At 52.2% G+C, this 17,941-nt stretch overlaps 1 protein-coding gene across 2 annotated transcripts; it reads left to right on the top strand.

Annotated features, from left to right (window-relative positions):
• The first annotated feature begins 229 nt into the window (after positions 1-229).
• Fgfr4 (fibroblast growth factor receptor 4) lies at positions 230-12,408 on the top strand. Of its 2 annotated transcripts, none has more exons than XM_021731587.3 (18): positions 230-461; positions 3,014-3,157; positions 3,834-4,097; positions 4,187-4,267; positions 4,382-4,548; positions 5,087-5,210; positions 5,941-6,131; positions 6,260-6,398; positions 6,810-7,003; positions 7,088-7,233; positions 7,314-7,435; positions 8,699-8,809; positions 9,074-9,264; positions 9,670-9,792; positions 9,884-9,954; positions 11,119-11,256; positions 11,518-11,623; positions 11,745-12,408. In XM_021731587.3, exons 2-18 carry the CDS (start codon positions 3,067-3,069, stop codon positions 11,889-11,891), a joined length of 2,406 nt encoding a protein of 801 aa, XP_021587262.1. In that variant the 5' UTR covers positions 230-461; positions 3,014-3,066; the 3' UTR covers positions 11,892-12,408. The 2 variants fall into 2 exon arrangements, with proteins under 2 accessions (XP_021587262.1, XP_077905502.1); XM_078049376.1 differs by lacking the exon at positions 230-461 and adding an exon at positions 832-1,015.
• Positions 12,409-17,941: the final 5,533 nt, after the last annotated feature.

Genomic DNA, 17,941 nt, shown 5'->3' with positions numbered 1-17,941 from the left:
CCTGAATGGTGTGAATGGTGAAGAGCAGGGAATAGAGCAGGTAGCGCACTAGATCTCAGAAGCCTGGCCAGGAACCTTAAAGGCGCAAATGAGGTGGAATCTGAGGGGGTGCTTGGTAGGCTGGCGGGGTCCCAAGATTGGGTGACCTTGTCCGTCTAGGATTCGGGGGCGGGGCTCCAGATGGGCGGGATCTGGTCCGTGCCGGACCCCGCCTCTGAGGATAGAGCTGGTCCAGGCAGGGCGGGGCTCGGGGCGGGCTGGCCAGGAGGTGGGCACCCGCGGCCACGCCGCGCTAGCGGGTACATTCCTGGCTCTCCCGCCTGGGGCGGAGGAGCTCGCGCGCTGAGTCTTCGGACCCCGCCAGGCGCGGGGGTCGTGGACGGCCCGAGCTGGGAGCAGGACGGCGAAGGAGTCAGGTGAACCGGGACCCTGTGCCGGGAACTGAGCCACACAGGATCTAGGTGAGCTGAGCTCCCGGGATGCGCTCCCAGCCGCCAGGGGGCGAGCCGCGGCGGGGCTCGGGGGACTGCCCCCTCCCAGCACAGGGGACCTGGGAGTCCACTCGGCGGGGGTGGGTGGTGGAGGGGGCGGTAAATCAGTAACCCGCAGGGCACACAGGGCCTTTTGTCCCTTTCCGTCCAAAGAGCACCCTGGCCGCGGAGCTGGTTACTTATTGCTCACCGGGGTGGGGGCGGGCCAGCTGTCTCCACTGCTGCAGATGGGGACCCGCTGACTTGCACCTCCCCCCGAGGCTGACCAGGTGTGGGAGGGCGGGGGTGAGAGCGCGCTCGTCCTTGAGCCTCTGACCGTCTGCGCACTGGGCGGAGAGATGAGGAAACCAACGCTCCTAGAGGTGCAGTCATTTACCCAGGCGCCTCCAGCGCGGGAGTGCGAGGCTGAGGGAAAACCCAAGACCGCCTTCCTGCCAGAGTCCTGTCACCCAGCTGCACGTGCCGGGCAATGGGTCAGAGGCCGGCAACCCCGGTGACCCGGCTAAGGACTCTGAGGTTGTAAGGTCAGAGCAGTCTTGAGAGTGGGAATAAAGCTCAAGGAGCAACCCTACCCGACTCCGAGCCGCAGCTTGAGACCAGGACAACTACTTTGCCTGGTTATCAGAGTATGGTGGCTCGGGGTGTACAGAGGAGGGAGAAACTGAACTTGGGGGTGGGCTGGGCTCCTGGCATCTGAGACAGTTGGCCAAGAAGAATGAGAGGCATAAAGATATAAGCAAGACAGCAAATGTCTCCAGTTCTGAAAGCGCCTGAAGGGGCTGAAGGGATAGATAGTGGAACAAAAAGGTGGACAAGGACAGAGAAGGAGGCCTAGGATGCTGGGTGAACAGTGTGGACTGGATCTGCTTCAGAGATGACATGATTGATTTGTATTTGTTTAAATCCCTGCTTGAGGGTGAAGGCTGAAGAGCCCAGGAAGAATATTTGCAAAGTCCGCAAGCTAGAAACACCATGACCAGGGACATGGGATAGACTGGAAAGGGATTGTGGTTAAGGAAAAGCCAGTGTGATGGGCTTCCTGGACAGGTTCCCAGTTGAGAAGAGTGTGGAAGGCATCTAAGAATCATGCTCAGGCCAGGAACAGTGAGACGCATCTGTGTCCCAGCTCCTCCAGAGGCTAAAGCAGAAGGATTCAAGTTTGAGGTCAGCCTTGGCAACTTAGTGAGACCATCTCAAAATAAAAAGGCTGGTGATGTCACTCAGGGTAGAGCACTTGCCTATCAAGTGTGAGTTCCTCAGTTCAATCTCCAGCACCACAAAAATGTAAAAAAAATAAATAAATAGAATTATGCTCTGCTACAGAAACCCTAGTACCACCTGGGTGTTATCCAGCCCCAGGAAGCAGCCAATAAGTAGTCCCTGAAACTACACTGGTCACCACATCCCCCGATCAAGCTGAGACTCAGTTCTGAGTCTTATTTTTGGTAGATAGAGATATCTTCTGAAGCATTTGGAAGAGGTTAACAAGATGGGGTGGATGTGTATATCACACCTGACAGGAGGAGTTTCAGAACCAGACAAGACTGGCTGAGGCAGACCTACAGTGATGGATGAACATTCATAGGGAGAGGAATGGGGAGAACATTGCATGCACATTCTGTGTGCCCGGTCCCTACATACATTATCTCTTTTATCTTCAGACCAGTCCTGTGAGGATTGTGGCTCAGAGAGGGACAAAGACAGGGACTTACAAATTGGTAAAAATCAGGATTACAGCTTGGCACTGTCTGACACCTAAAGTCTACCTTCTTTACAAGACCAGGCTGAAGATGTAGCTCAGTGGTAAAATACTTGTTTAGCATTCACGAGGCCCTGGGTTCCACCCCCAGCACAACCACCACCACCACCACCACAACAACAACAACAAAAAAACTATGTTGCCTCAGATAGAGTTGTAGGGCTCAAAAAGCAGAAGTATCCCTAAAATGCATTTCTGGTTCAGCATGAGCAAGAATGTCCTGCTTGACCTGGAATGTGCTGCCTTGTTAGCTGTGAGCGCCCAGCCATTGGAGGGTTCCAAAGCTGGATGTGGCTCTGTCAATCATGCTATTAGGAGTAAGTCAGATTAGATAGCATCCACATGCTGAAGTTTGCCCTTGTGTTATATTTTACTTCCCCCCACTTTGGCTTTTCAGCAATAAATTCCTTTATTCAGCAAAAAAGAAAAAATAGATAATGGATGCTGAGAGCAAGCATAAGATATGTCTCCATCTCTGCTTCCCTCCAAGCAAAGAATTCCCAAACTGTTCTTTCTGTGAACTCATGCCAGGGTCTCAGCAGGACCCAAGGAGAGCAGGAAGCCCAGCTCAGCCCCCCTGCAGAACTTCTTGGACTCTGTCAATGACAGAACTTTTCCCCCTCTCTGCCCAGCTCCCCAAGCCTGACTAGGGACTTAGATGAGTCTGTGGACCATTTTCTGTCTCAGTTTCCTCATCTGCAAAATAAGGGAATTGTGCCAACAAAGTCTGATGGAGTAACAGCTCTTTTTCCTCCTGTTTTAGGAAGACAGTTGGTGGAAAGTCCAGCCTGGGTCCCTGAGAGTAGCAGGAAGGAGATGCAGCTGCTGTTGGCCCTGTTTGGAGTCCTGCTGGGGGCACCCAGGGCTCCAGCCTTGAACCTAGAGGCCTCTGAGGAAACGGAGCTGGGTATGACCTCTAAAGTGGGTGAGGGTGGCAGGATACGTGGGCAATAGGAGGGGACTGCTGACTGAGTAAAACTGGAGAGGATCCTGGCCCTGGCCCTGAAAAGGTGGCGCAGGGCAGGGCTCAACTACTGAGACTCAGAATCTGGCTCCCAGCAAGCATCCATCTATCTCTGTCTCCAAGAGAGGACTGGCCTTGCTGGGCTGCAGAGCCAGTGGTGAGCCCCTTGGCTGTGTGTGTGTGTGTTTGTGTGTATGTGTGTGTTTTCTGTGTACTTGGGTATGGTTTGGAACATACAGGCAGCATGTGTGCTGTATGCACCGAGTGTGATATGCTCCAGAAGTGTGATGTGTGTGTGCCCTGTATATGGCACCTATAGCATGTGCCCATGTGTGTGTATGTCTTGTATAGTGGCATATGTAGCATGTGTGCCAAGTACTTTGTGTATGACATGCCCTAGAAATGTGGCATTTACTCTATGCATAGCATCTGTAGCATGTGGTCATGTGTGTGTGTGTGTGTGTGTGTGTGTGTGTGTGTGTGTGTGTGTGTAGAGGCAGCAGCTTGACCAGCATGTATCCAAGGTGCTTTTGTCCCATGTGTGCAGCATGTTCTTCATATGCAGGGGCTGCCTAGGGTGGCACTGTGGGGCTCACTGGCTTTTACCCTCTGCCCTCAGAGCCCTGCCTGGCCCCCAACCTGGAGCAGAAAGAGCAGGAGCTGACAGTGGCACTTGGGCAGCCTCTGAGGCTGTGCTGTGGGAGGGCCGAGCGTGGTGGCCACTGGTATAAGGAGGGTAGTCGCCTGGCACCTGCTGGCCGAGTACGGGGCTGGAGGGGCCGCCTGGAGATTGCCAGCTTTCTACCAAAGGATGCTGGCCACTACCTCTGCCTAGCACGTGGCTCTATGACTGTCCTGCACAATCTCACCTTGGTTGCAGATGGTAAGAGGGTCTGGCAGGGGTTAAAAGGTACATGGGGACTAAAACCTCCCTTCTTGGATCTCAGAAGCTTTCCTCTGTCCATGAAACAGACTCCTTGACCTCCAGCAATGATGACAAGGACCCCACGGCCCACAGGGACTCCTTGAATGTGCACATTTACCACCAGCAAGGTTGGTATGAGTCCTTAAGGATTCATGTCCCCACTGTGGCCCATTCCTTACTGTGTGGGTGCTAGTGATCATCACAGGGGCACAAACTACTACCTCCCTCCCTTTCTCCTCCAGCACCCTACTGGACACACCCCCAACGCATGGAGAAGAAACTGCATGCAGTGCCTGCTGGGAACACAGTCAAGTTCCGCTGTCCAGCTGCAGGCAACCCCGTGCCCACCATCCGCTGGCTCAAGGATGGACAGGATTTCCATGGGGAAAATCGCATAGGAGGCATTCGAGTGAGTCTTCTGGCATCCAAGGCCATCTGCTCCCCCATTTTCATCCCCTCATCATCCCTCATGTATAAATAAATCTCACAGGGAAGATAATTGTAAGGCCTCAGTTCTGGTTCAAGTTCCTACTCTGCTATTTTCTGCCAAGTGATTTGACCTTTTAGCCTTAGCAACTCCATCTGTAAAGTGGGAAGACTTGTTGACCAGTAGGTATCAATAAGCCTTAGCATCTCATTCTCAGGATGAGACCATCCAGAGTCAGTTCTGTGCTCTGATAGGAAGCTGAGACTCCCATCAGACAAAGACTGGCACTGGGTAGGAGAGGTTGAGAAAGGTAGAGCTAAAACTCAAAAAGATTCAAATCCAGGGCTCCGATATTTCTCAGACTCTCTTTGTTCCAAGGGTCCCTGTCCTTGGCTTGACCCTCCTCAGGGCCTAGGAGGCTCAAGAACAGCCCTGTGGACAGGATTAGCTTTCTCATGCCCTGGCCCTCCAGGGTGGATATTGTTTAACGGTCTCATATGAGTATTTCCTTTGCCTTCAGCTGCGCCACCAGCACTGGAGCCTGGTGATGGAAAGTGTGGTGCCCTCGGACCGTGGCACATACACTTGCCTCGTAGAGAACTCTCTGGGCAGCATCCGCTACAGCTATTTGCTGGATGTACTGGGTGAGTGACTGGGCTGGGAAGGTGTGTGTTGAGAGGGGGTGTTGACTGCCTTAGGTTTAGTCCTGTCCTTGGGGAAACCCAGGCTAGCAGACAAATTGGGCTCAGTCTTAGATGAGTCAAGTAGCTCAAAGTGACTGGTGGGCCAGAGAGAAGCACAAGGATTATGCAGGCCTGACTTGCCTAGAGGAAAAGTGAGAAAGACATTCAGGGAGAGGGCATGTGCTGAGTTAAGGACCTGAGTGCAGACGGGTGCAGTGGTGCATGTCTATAATCCCAGCAGTCTGGGAGGATGAGATAGGAGGATCACAGAGTTCAAAGCCAGCCTCAGCAATGGCAAGGTGCTAAGCAACTCAGTGAGACCCTGTCTCGAAATAAAATACAAAATAGGGCTGGGGATATGTGGCTCAGAGGTTGAGTGCCCCTGAGTTTCAGTCCCCAGTACACTAAAAAAAAGGGCCTGAGTGCCAACAAGGCAGTGCCTTGTGAGGAAGTCTATCTCTGGGGTATAGCATTGCATAGGGAGGCAGATTAGAAGGTTCTCAAAGTTAGGCTGAGAAGTTATCCTGGACCCAAAGGAAAAAGGAAACCATGGAAGGTTTCAGGAGATAGACCAGGTGTGAGCTGCGTGTCAGGAAGGTTGTCCTCTTAAGCTCTGGGAAGGATTGAGGAAGATAAACAGGGTGATTCTAGGTGCCACTGGTCAGGGTTGACGTCCCGGCCTGGCCCCCAGAGCGGTCCCCGCACCGGCCCATCCTGCAGGCGGGGCTCCCAGCCAACACCACAGCTGTGGCGGGCAGTGACGTGGAGCTGTTGTGCAAGGTGTACAGCGATGCCCAGCCCCACATCCAGTGGCTGAAGCACATCGTCATCAATGGCAGCAGCTTCGGAGCTGACGGCTTCCCCTATGTGCAAGTCCTCAAGGTGCAATTCCTACCAGTATCTGGACCCTGTCCTCCTACCACCTGGGGTGGTGAGATCCCCAGTTGCCCTCTCAGTTACAGTGTGGGCCCAGGCCTGCTGTGACCCCTGATTGTGTCTCCTGACCCCAGACAGCAGACATTAACAGCTCAGAGGTGGAGGTCCTTTACCTCCGGAATGTGTCAGCTGAGGACGCAGGCGAGTACACCTGCTTGGCAGGCAACTCCATTGGCCTCTCCTACCAGTCAGCCTGGCTCACGGTGCTGCCAGGTAAGCTCCTGAGGGAGTTGGGAGTTCCTGCAGAATCCCACTGTGATCCCAGAGTAGGCTCTGGACTTTTGGGTGGGCAATCTGTCTTGGTTTGTGGGATCTGGGCTTGGGATGCAGTGTGCGGATTTCTGTTTGCTTGCAGTGTTGGGGATGGACCCCAGGGCCTTGTACAAGTGTTCTACCACTAAGCCACACCCAGAGCCAAGATTTGTGTGTTTAATTTTACTGCATATGACTGTGTGGCCCTCGGGGGTTTGGGTCACATATACCTACACCTGACATAACTGCAGCTTTCTCAGTATATCCCTATATGTATTGGCAGCCATGAGGACCCGAGTTGGGCTCAGGGTTTGGTCAGTCTGACTTCTGACCAGTCATCTTCTCTGTGTGTTTGTCCATCTGTGAGGGTAGAAGAGGACCTCACGTGGACAGCAACAGTGCCAGAGGCCAGGTATACAGACATCATCCTGTATGCATCAGGCTCCCTGGCTTTAGCTGTGCTCCTGCTGCTGGCCGGGCTGTATCGCGGACAGGCACTCCACAGCCAGCACTCCCGCCAGCCTGCCACCGTGCAAAAGCTGTCCCGTTTCCCTTTGGGCCGACAGGTACCATTGCCCGTCCCCCATTCCCATTCTCCTAAGGCTCTCAGCCTGACCCCAGGAAACAAGGCCAAGTCTCCCACTTTGCAGTTCTCCCTGGAGTCAGGCTCCTCAGGCAAATCAAGCTCATCCCTGGTGCGAGGCGTCCGGCTCTCCTCCAGCGGCCCTCCCTTGCTCGCTGGCCTCGTGAATCTAGACCTTCCTCTTGATCCGCTGTGGGAGTTCCCCCGAGACAGGTACATGAGTAGAGTGAGGATGGGGGTGTAGGCTCCAGAGTGACGCCCAGGGTCTGAGGCTGGGCTTTCTTGATCTCCAGGCTGGTGCTCGGGAAGCCCCTAGGCGAGGGCTGCTTTGGGCAGGTGGTGCGCGCAGAAGCCTTCGGCATGGACCCTGCCCAGCCTGACCAAACCAGCACTGTGGCTGTCAAGATGCTCAAAGGTGCATGTGGCAGCCTGTCGGGGGGAGGTACTATGGTGCTGGGACTAACAGAAGGAGCTCACAGTGCTACCTGTGAGCACTGGGGCCCCTGGGATCCTGGTATCCAAGTGACTCTGGCAAGTCATTTCCCCCTAGTGTTACGTTGTTTCCTTAGGTTCATGGAAAAGTGCCTGCAACATAGTCAGGTCTCAGTAAATCTTTACCACTGGGGTGAGAGGGGCTTGATATCCCCCTTGAGCTCTGACCTGTGTCAGTCATCCTTGACCTCATGTCTCATTTCCCATGGGTCCCCTAAAAATACCCTTAGTACCTCCAGACTATTTCTAGGTCTGTCTCCTTTAGGACAGGGGAATAGCTTCTCTGCTTAAAAGTCCCGGACCTCAAAGAGGAGCCTTAGATGTTTTGCAGGGCCCACTTGGAACTTGCCCACTTAGGCCTTTTCCTGCTGTCTCCTAACCCCCTCTGCAAGAATGACCCAAATCACTCACTGCTGCTCCCTCCTCCTCTCTGCACAGCTGGGGCCACCTGGTACTTTCTGGGAGGCAGAGATTGAGAAATATGTCTTATGATATTATTGTGTATGTTGTTGGAAGGAGTGTCATGTCATTGTCGCAGGGCCACAGGTCAGCCTGGGGGCCCAGGCCCTGGTCCTCAGCCTCCTTAAGAAAAGCTGGAACAGCCTTCTTCCCAGCTTTCCCTAGCTGCATCCTGCCAGCAGTTCCCTGAATTCCTAGGCCAGATGAACGCTAGGTCCTGGTCAGACAGACCTCAGGGCGCCAGCCTGCTTCCCACCCCCAGGAGCTCTCACCCTGTTTAGGGACCAGTGCCAACCCCTCCAGACACAGCTTCCTTCCTGTTTGGCGCTTTCCACACACTCTCCCATTTCCTGGGTCTGCTCACTAGAAAGCCTGCCTCTTTCAAATCCTTGATCTTGTTGCATCCTCGAAACTACTGTGAGAGGTGGGGTGTGATCTATTCTTCTGTTTCATACAAGACAAACCTGACATACAGAGTGGTACTGGGGATTGAACCCAGGCCATGCACATGCTAGGCAAGTGCTCAATGAATGTGTTACATCCACAACCTGGGAGACTTGGTCAAGGCCATGTAGCCTAGTGGGGATTCAGGCCCAGATCCCACCTGAGCTCTGGTCCAATGCTCCTTGATGTGGCTCAGTGGCCAAGTGCCCCATAGTTCCCAGCCCGGTAGCCTCACTTGCATAGTGGCAGGGTACCTGCCTCACCCCAACTGTTGCCCTTGCAGACAATGCCTCCGACAAGGACTTGGCGGACCTGGTCTCTGAGATGGAAGTGATGAAGCTGATCGGCCGACACAAGAACATCATAAATCTGCTGGGTGTCTGCACCCAGGAAGGTGGGGCAGGGGCCAGGCAAGTTCGAGACCAGCCTGGGCAATTAGTGAGACCCTGTCCCAAAATACAAAATAAAATGGACTGGAGACATAGCTCAGTGGTAGAGTACTTTGCATAGCACAGTGAGGCCCTGGGTTCCATCCCCAGTTCTGCAGGGAAAAAACCAACCTGCCGGAGTCTGTGCCCAGGAGGGTGGGGCATTTGGGAAACGCAGCCATAGCTTTTGCAGCCCTTCCGTCCCCTCACCATTTGCCTTTCCTCGGCAGGTCCCCTATATGTGATCGTGGAGTGTGCTGCCAAAGGAAACCTTCGGGAGTTCCTCCGGGCCCGACGCCCCCCAGGCCCTGACCTCAGCCCTGATGGGCCCCGGAGCAGTGAGGGGCCTCTCTCCTTCCCAGCTCTGGTCTCCTGCGCCTATCAGGTGGCCCGAGGCATGCAGTATTTGGAGTCTCGGAAGGTGCGAGCTACAATCAGAGCTCTGGACCCCTCTAACTTCACCTCCACTCTCTCATGCTGCTGACATTAAATGTGCCCAACTTCCAACCACTTCCTCCTTCTCATGACCCTGTCTAAATGACTGCAAGTCCTTCACAACCTTCCCCGTTCATATACAGTTGCCCTGCAGGCCCACATTCATTCCTCCCTCACCTGTTCCCTATCCCACAGGTGAGGGAGGGAAGCAGTGATGCAGAGAGAAGGTGTGGCCCTGAGTTGGATGCTTTAGGTTCCCTTCCTTGAATTTTGACTTCTTTCTCTATAAATTGGGTGGGCAAGCCCAGCCCCAGGCTTACTGTGAGATAGCACATGCACAAGTTTCCAGCCGTTCATCCTGATAAAGCTAAGTCCCCTGTCCTATCCCCAGTGCATCCACCGGGACCTAGCTGCCCGTAATGTTCTGGTAACTGAGGACAATGTGATGAAGATTGCCGACTTTGGGCTAGCCCGCGGTGTGCACCACATTGACTACTATAAGAAAACCAGCAATGTAAGGAAGGCTGGGGTGGGGGGGCTTGAGCCTGGTGGCAAGCATAGGGACCCATGGTACTTACACCATGCTTTCCTCCTTTCCCCTCCAGGGCCGCCTGCCAGTAAAGTGGATGGCACCAGAGGCCTTATTTGACCGAGTATACACGCACCAGAGTGATGTGTGAGTTCTAGAAGCTGGGGTGGCGGGGCCCAGGCCCAGATATCTAACAGTGATCTCTGTCCTACCCCATAATCAAGACAAGGTTCCAGGCCTGGTAGCACATGCCTATAATCTCAGCAACTTAACAAGACCCTCTCTCAAAAAATAAAAGGGGGGCCAGGTGCCTGTAATCCCAGCAGCTCGGGAGGCCGAGACAGGAGAATCGTGAGTTCAAAGCCAGCCTCAGCAACAGCAAAGTGCTTAGCAGCTCAGTGAGACTCTGTCTCTAAATAAAATACAAAATGGGGCTGGGGATGTGGCTCAGTGGCCAAGTGCCCCATAGTTCAAACCCCAGAACAAAAAAAGGAGAGGGGCTGGAGTTGTGGCTCAGAGGTAGAACACTTGCCTCACACATGAGAGACCCTAGGTTCAGTCCTCAGCACCACACATCAAAAAAATAAATAAAGTTATTATGTCCAACTAAAAATTTTTTTAATACTTATTTTATAGTTGGACACAATACCTTTATTTCCCTCATTTATTTTTTACATAGTGCTGAGAATCGAGCTCAGGGTCCCACGAGTGAGAGACGAGCGCTCTACCGCTGAGCCACAACCCTAGCCCCTAAAAATTTTTTAAAATAGATAAATAGAAAAAATAAAAGGGACTGGGGATATAGCTCAGTGGTAGTGTGCTTCACTAGTACACATGAGTTGTTGGGTTCCATCCCCAGCACTATATATACACATATACACACAAATGGATAAGGCACTTGCCAAAGTCAGTCAGAAGAACTTGGATGTCCTATACTCAAGAATTTCTTCTGATCGGACCTGGGAACTGAGTGGGACCAGACTCCAAAAGAAGCCTACTCCAACTGGGCACAGTGACACATATCTATAATCCCAGTAACTCAGAAGACTGAGGCAGAAGGATCATAAGTTTGATGCCAATATTGGCTATTTTATGAGACCCTCTCTCCAAATAAAAAATAAAAAGGGCTATGGGTGTAGCTCATTGGTAGAGCACCCCTGGATTCAATCCTCAGCACAAAAATAATAAAAAATAAAGCCCAGAATCCAATTCCCACCCTGAGTGGTGGGTCATTCCTGCAGTGTCCCCCAACCCAGTTTCCAGGAACAGCAAGGAAAGCTGTGCCCCACTGAGCCCTGGTCCTTCCTCCAGGTGGTCATTCGGGATCCTGCTGTGGGAGATCTTCACACTTGGAGGCTCCCCGTATCCTGGTATCCCTGTAGAAGAATTGTTCTCGTTGCTACGGGAAGGACATCGAATGGACCGGCCCCCAAACTGCCCCCCAGAGCTGTGAGACCTGGCACTGCCCTTCCCCACTTTGCAGTCCTCATCTTACCTAACACTGGCCAAGAGGGCAGCATGGACTCTTATGGCTGCTGTTGCCTCCTCTCCCTCCCTGACCCCTTAGCCTGATTGGGATCCCGGGCCTAGATTCTGTACCCTCCCACTGAATGGCTCTACCTACCCTGCATCCACCCCAGGAGCTCCATAGTTCTCCCCTCCCTGGGGTGTGGGGCTTCTCTGACTCTCTCTGTACCCCACCTCTTCCAGGTATGGACTGATGCGTGAGTGCTGGCACGCAGCACCTTCTCAGAGGCCCACTTTCAAGCAGCTGGTGGAAGCACTGGATAAGGTCCTACTGGCCGTCTCTGAGGAGGTACTGCTCCTATCCTGTCTCATGATCTCCCTCTGCTCCCTCCCCTCTGGGCCTCACCCACATGAATACATGGACATGTGTTTCCAGTGGCTATGGGACTGACTAGCTCTGTTCCCCACAGTACCTAGACCTTCGTCTGACCTTTGGACCCTACTCCCCCTCCAGTGGGGATGCCAGCAGCACCTGCTCCTCCAATGACTCTGTTTTCAGCCACGAACCCCTGCCACTGGAACCGAGCCCCTTCTCCTTCCCTGGAGTGCAGACATGAACAATGGCCCAGGACCCCCTGGCTTAGCCACAATCAGACACAGCTTTTGACTTTGGCTACTCCAGTCCCCTTCTTTAGGGTGCTGTCCCAGATCTCTAGTTCCACTTTGGGAAGGTCCATCTGGTCCTGGGGTTCCTATTTAAGGCTTTCTGCTCTGCCTTGGTCTCCCAGTCCAGAGTTCAACCCTAGTCTCAGGTCCTGTCCTTGCCCTTAGAGTATGACGCCACTATCCTAATGGCCTGAGTGTCAGGATGCTGCTCAGCCTCCTGGGCCTTGGCACTCAGTTCCTGTCTCTGGGTTGGCTGTGCCTGGCTACAGAGCTGTTGTCACACCTCCCTCCTCCCTGGCAACAACTGAGAGATTAGATGCCTCTGAACCCCATTTCCCCAAGTACCCCCACCCCCTGCTGCTTGTCCCAGCATCTTGGTGGAACTATTGACTTTGGTGCCCCCAAGAGACTGAGAGCCTGCCAAAAACAGGAGCAAATGTTCTTTTATAAATTATTTTTTGAAATAAACCTCTGTGTGCCTGATGTCTTCCCTAAGGGTATGAATAGGGAATAGCGTGGAGGGGTCCCCCAAGCTGGGAGTTCTGTCTAAGGGAAGTAGACTAAGGGCTCTGTGCCAGGGCTTGGATTTGCCTCCACTTCTGCCCCGGGAGCCCAGGAGCTCACCCACTTGCTTAAGCCCAGGTGTGCCTCTGTCTTTGGGTGTCCTCTGAGCACCATCTTGTGTATGCAATGGTGTGAAAAAGCATTCATGAGCAAAGGAGCCTGACTGTCTCATCCATAGGGCGGGACCCTTGTATCCTCTGCACACACACATATGCCTGCATGCATCATGGCTATCCCCCAGGAAGCTGGCATGCTCCCTCCCATTTGCTCCGCTCCCTCATCTGCTCAACATTAACCAAGCTGACCGTTAACACAGCATGAAAACCTGAAACCAAGCTCCTGCCGCTGCCTGCTCCCACGCTTTGCTGGCTCAGGCTTGGGGCTTGCAGGGGCTGTGCCCACCCCACCTCACCCTGGCCAGTCTTAGGGGAAGCAGCTGGTTGCTGCCCGACTAGATTGCAGCTGTCCCTGCCTGCATCGTCCTTCACAGGGAAGGCTGTCATAGCCCTGCTCTCAGACCCCTTTCTCAGAGGGATCGACTTCCCAGACCTCTAAGCCTAGAATCTTCCTTGGCTTCACTCTGACAGTTACTGTTGCTCCCCAGCCCCTGAAGCTCAAGGAGGGCTACGGGGAGGCCAGAGACAGTGCCTGATGGAGTGGGTGGTGCTTTCCTGCCCTGTTCCTGCAGGCTCAGGCCTGGGACAATACTGCCCAACTAAGACAGCCTTTATGGAGCCTGCCTGGATTGCTCCCAGGGTTCTCAGGAAATGTAGCTGAAAATACACTTAGTTTCTTTCTTTTTTTTTTTTTTTTAAGAGAGAGAGAATTTTTTTTTTTTTTAGTTTTCGGCAGACACAACATCTCTGTATGTGGTGCTGAGGATCGAACCCGGGCCGCACGCATGCCAGGAGAGCGCACTACCACTTGAGCCACATCCCCAGCCCGAGAGAGAATTTTTTAATATTTATTTTTTAGTTTTCAGCGGACACAACATCTTTGTTTGTATGTGGTGCTAAGGATCGAACCCAGGCCACACACATGCCAGGCGAGCACGCTACCACTTGAGCCACATCCCCAGCCCAACACTTAGTTTCTAAGGAATTGAATATCCGAATTTGGGGCTGCCCTGGAAGACTGAGCAACAGTGCATAAAGGGAGCAGCTTTTCTTGCTGTTCGGGATTTCCCCCATACCCTCTCTGGCTCACCATGTCCCAAACTGCACTACCCATCTTCCCCTGAAAACTCTTTTCTCCTCCAGGCTACCCCATATCACAGATGACACCAGCCCAGAAAACCAGAAGTCACCTTGACCACCTTCCTTCCTCCAGGAATTATATTCCCTAACAGGATGTAAAGACACTGGACTTGGAGCCAGGATGATGAAATCCTGCCACTTCAAGCACCCACTTGTGGTATTGAGGCCAGCACTGTTACTTATCTGATGGCCACTTTTTTTATCCAGAATAGGCAGGACAGGAGCTGCCCACTATCTCTAGGGATTGGGTTTCAGATGAAACATGGATGGATATACTTACTCTTGGGGACAGTCCTCATAGGTTATGCTATAGTATTTCACTGGCTTTATGTCCCTGAGCATCCCTCTCCCTAAATGAAGGTCTCCAGGATTCCTTTTGCTCACCATTTCCCTGCTGGTGGCTTCAGGGGCAGCATCCCAAAGCAGCACTTGGTTTATGCTCCTCCCTGCACTGGCTCCCTGGACGCCCCCCCACACACACTTTCTGACCGAGCCCTATATCCAGACTTTGAATCTCTCTTTGGAGGCTCTTGGCCAGTATCTGTGTCCTTCACTAACACAGCCCCTCACAGTGCAGGAGAAGCTCATTCCTCAGACTTGCCTGGGGAAGGAAAGGGTGGGGAGGTTAGAATGGGACAAGAGGATGTGGATAGAGACCCCATTACAACAAAACAAAAAAAAACAAACAAAAAAAACTTTGGAGTTGGGGTTATAACTCAGTGGTAGAGCACCCGAATAGCATGTCCACGCACAAAGCCCTCATTGCAATCCTCAACAGTGAAGAACAACAACAACAAAAAAGAATAGGTCTCGATAAAGAAGCTGGGCCAACACCCTTTGTTCCCAGCGGGCTGTGTGTACATTGGAGACCAGACCAGGTCACTCAGAGTGACAGGGGCAGCTGCTGCCTGGTAGTTCCTAGAGGCCAGGAGGGACCCAGCTGCCTACCCTGTGCCCCTTCCCTGGCAGGCACACACTCTGGGACTCTTCCACATTCCTGACATCCCATGTCAGGAGACAGATGCTGCTAATTCCCTGGTGCAAGCTTTGCTCCTCCATCTCGCCTGCCCTCTCCAGCATGGCTACAGCTGGGGCCTGGCCCCCTTGGTCTGCCTGAGTTCTGAGCGGCTTCCAAGCCAGTGAAAAGCACTGGGCCTCCTTCCAGATTCTGATACTTGCTGGCTGCTTGTATCTGTCAGGGATCTGAGGAGAACAAGAGAGAGACAGTCACCCTGATGTGGAAAGCCCCTGCCAAGGGACAGGAGACAGCTGGCTGGTGAATGGGCACCTGGGAGGAAGGGTCAGATTGTGCATGGGGTGAGAGGAATGATACTGTGACAGAAGTTACCCTCCCTGAGCCTCCATTTTCCTACCCGAAACAGGAATGAATGACGACACCCGCTCAGAGTGCTTGTAAGTACTTAGTAAACAACAGCTGTTATTGCACGGAGATTAGGAGGGAATGGCCTCCAGGACCCTGCGGCTGGCTGTGCAGAGCTGGTGATCTCATTCCCTTCTCATGGCTGCCCTTCCAGAAAGGCATGGTTGTTCCCATTTCCCAGATGAGGACACTGAGGCTTAAAAGGAGGAAGTAACTAGCTGAAGGACACATGGCAAGGGGAGTAGGAGGATTGGTGCTCAGAGCCACTGCAAAGCTCATTCCAACTCCCTGGGTAGGTACAAAATAGGGGAGGTCTATTTGCAGGATGCCCACACATGGGGTACATGGACAGTCCAAATGCTCAAGCACATATGTGCCTAGCCTTATGACCTTCAGCCCCTGTCATCTCAGAGCCCTCACACAGGCTTTTTTTTTTTTCCTGGGGACACTTTTCCTCTTAACACCAAACCTACTCTTTCCAGAGCTCATATAAACCTCAGTCCTCAGGGCAGCCTCCTCGGGTCTTCCCCTCATTCCAGATCAGCTTCTAGACTGAGTCTCCCTCACTCAGGGGCTCTTATCAGTGTAATGAAAGCATCGCCCAGGGGGCTGGGGTTGTGGCTTGGTGGTATAGCACTAGCCTAGCACATGTGAGGCCCTGGGTTCGATCCTCAGCACCACATAAGAATAAATAAAATAAAGGTATTGTCTAACTACAACTCAAAAACAAATATTAAAAAAATAAAAAGATTCCCCAAATTGCACCTACCAGGAAACAAGCACTGTTCAGACAGAGGATGTGTGTTTTTTGTGTGGTGCTAAGAAACCCTGGGCCTCACACATGCTTATCTTCTGCTCTACCACAGACCTAAAGCCCAGCCACTAGATAGTGATTTTTTTTAATATTTATTCTTAAGTTTTAGGTGAACACAATATCTTTATTTTACATTTATGTGGTGCTGAGGATGGAACCCAGTGCCTCGTGCATGCTAGGCAAGCACTGTATCATGAGCCACAACCCCAGCCTGGTGATTTTGGTTTTTTTTTTTTTTTTTTTCAAGCATTCATTCTGAAACTGTAGTATATATCTTAATGACCCAGAGGGCCCCACCTCACAAGTTTATATATAGTACCTCTGGAGAGAAGTTTAGGAATTTGTACTTCTAACCAGTTCCTGGGTGATACAGATGTTACTGGAGACATGGGGGCTTTGCACTTTGGGAACAAGTTGGATTTTAAGCACCAAAATAAATTAATTAATTAATTTAAAATTTTAAAGTAAGTCGGATGCAGTGGTATACACCTGTAATCCCAGCAACTTGGAGAAATGAAGCAGGAGAATTGCAAGTTCAAAGCCAGCCTCAACAACTTAGTAAGGCCCTGATCAACTTAACAAAAAAAGGACTGAGACTGTGCTCAGTGGTTATGTGCCCCTGGGTTCAATCCCCAGTGCAAAAAAAAAGAAGAAGAGTTTTGAAGTAAAAATAAAAAAGAATTCATTGTCCAAAAATGTTTTCAATGAAGAGCAGGATGCAGCTCAGTGGGTAGAGCACTTGCCTGGCATGCATGAAGGCCCTGGGTTTGATCCCCAGCACTAGGAAAATAAAAATGTTCTCAATGAAAATAAACCCAAACCCTTGCTCCTCCTCTCTTCCTTCCCCAAGAGAAACTCTCTCCATTTTCTCAGTCTTCCTGCCAGGTTCCTCCTCTAAACCTCAGTGTCCTCATCTGGAAATGGGGGACAAAAATGCCTTCCTGTAAGGACAGCCATGAGAAGAGCATGAAATCTCATCCAGTTTAGTTGTCACTGTCCTTGCCCACCCCCCCCCCAGACCCTCATCCAGGTATGTGGTAGCACACACCTGTAATCCCAGTGACTTGGGAGGCTGAGGCAGGAGGATCACAAACTCTAGACCAGCCTCAGCAACTTAGCAAGACCCTCTACCACTGAGCTATAAAAAAAATAAAAAGGACTGGGGATGGTGCTTCTTTGGTTTAGTGCCCTGAATTCAATCCCCAGTACCCAAAAAAGAGTGTCTGTTGACAAAAGGGATGAAGGTGACCCATTCCCAGGTCCAGGCACAGTTAGAAGCACAGTCAAGACTATACATACTTGGGCTGGGGTTGTAGCTCAGTGGTAGAGCCTTGCCTAGCACGTGTGAGGCATTGGGTTTAATCTTCTGCACCACATAAAAGTAAATAAATAAAACATACAAATAAACAAAGGCACTGTGTCCATCTACCAAAAAAAAAAAAAAAAAGACTATACGTACTAGACCCCAATTGCCCACTGCTTCCCACACTCCCAGGACCCTCACCGGGAGGCCCTCCCACCCCTCCACCTGCTGTAGGATTTGGCCTAATCCTGGAGTATGTGTGGGAGGCAGCTGCAGCTCTCTCAGGGGGAGAGGGCTCTCCCCTCCAGAGGAAATCTCCTTTTTATTCCCTTGCTACCGAAATCTGACCTTCATCAGCACCTGGGCCCCCCGCCCAGGGCCTGGCCTCAAGAAATGACTGAGGAGGGGGCATGAAATTGCCAGCAGCTGAACTCTTCCAACGCTCCCCACATCCTCTCCAACTCCATCTCTGTTCACATTCCACAGCGCAGTTCTTACTGGGTCCCCTGTGCCAGGCTCCCACTGGTACTCTTGACAGCCTGGCCTGGCTTTCCTGACCTCACCACTCGGCCCTAAGTGGGATGGCTGGGGGTCTCTTGCAGGTCTGGAACCCTTGTACCCTTCAGGACTCAGCTCAGTTGTCCCTTCTCCAACAAGCCCACCCTGTCTAACCTCACAGCACA

Source organism: Ictidomys tridecemlineatus, chromosome 1, assembly GCF_052094955.1.
Source record: "Ictidomys tridecemlineatus isolate mIctTri1 chromosome 1, mIctTri1.hap1, whole genome shotgun sequence".
Classification (NCBI taxonomy): Eukaryota; Metazoa; Chordata; class Mammalia; order Rodentia; family Sciuridae; genus Ictidomys; species Ictidomys tridecemlineatus.
This window is presented reverse-complemented; position numbering and strand designations above follow the sequence as displayed.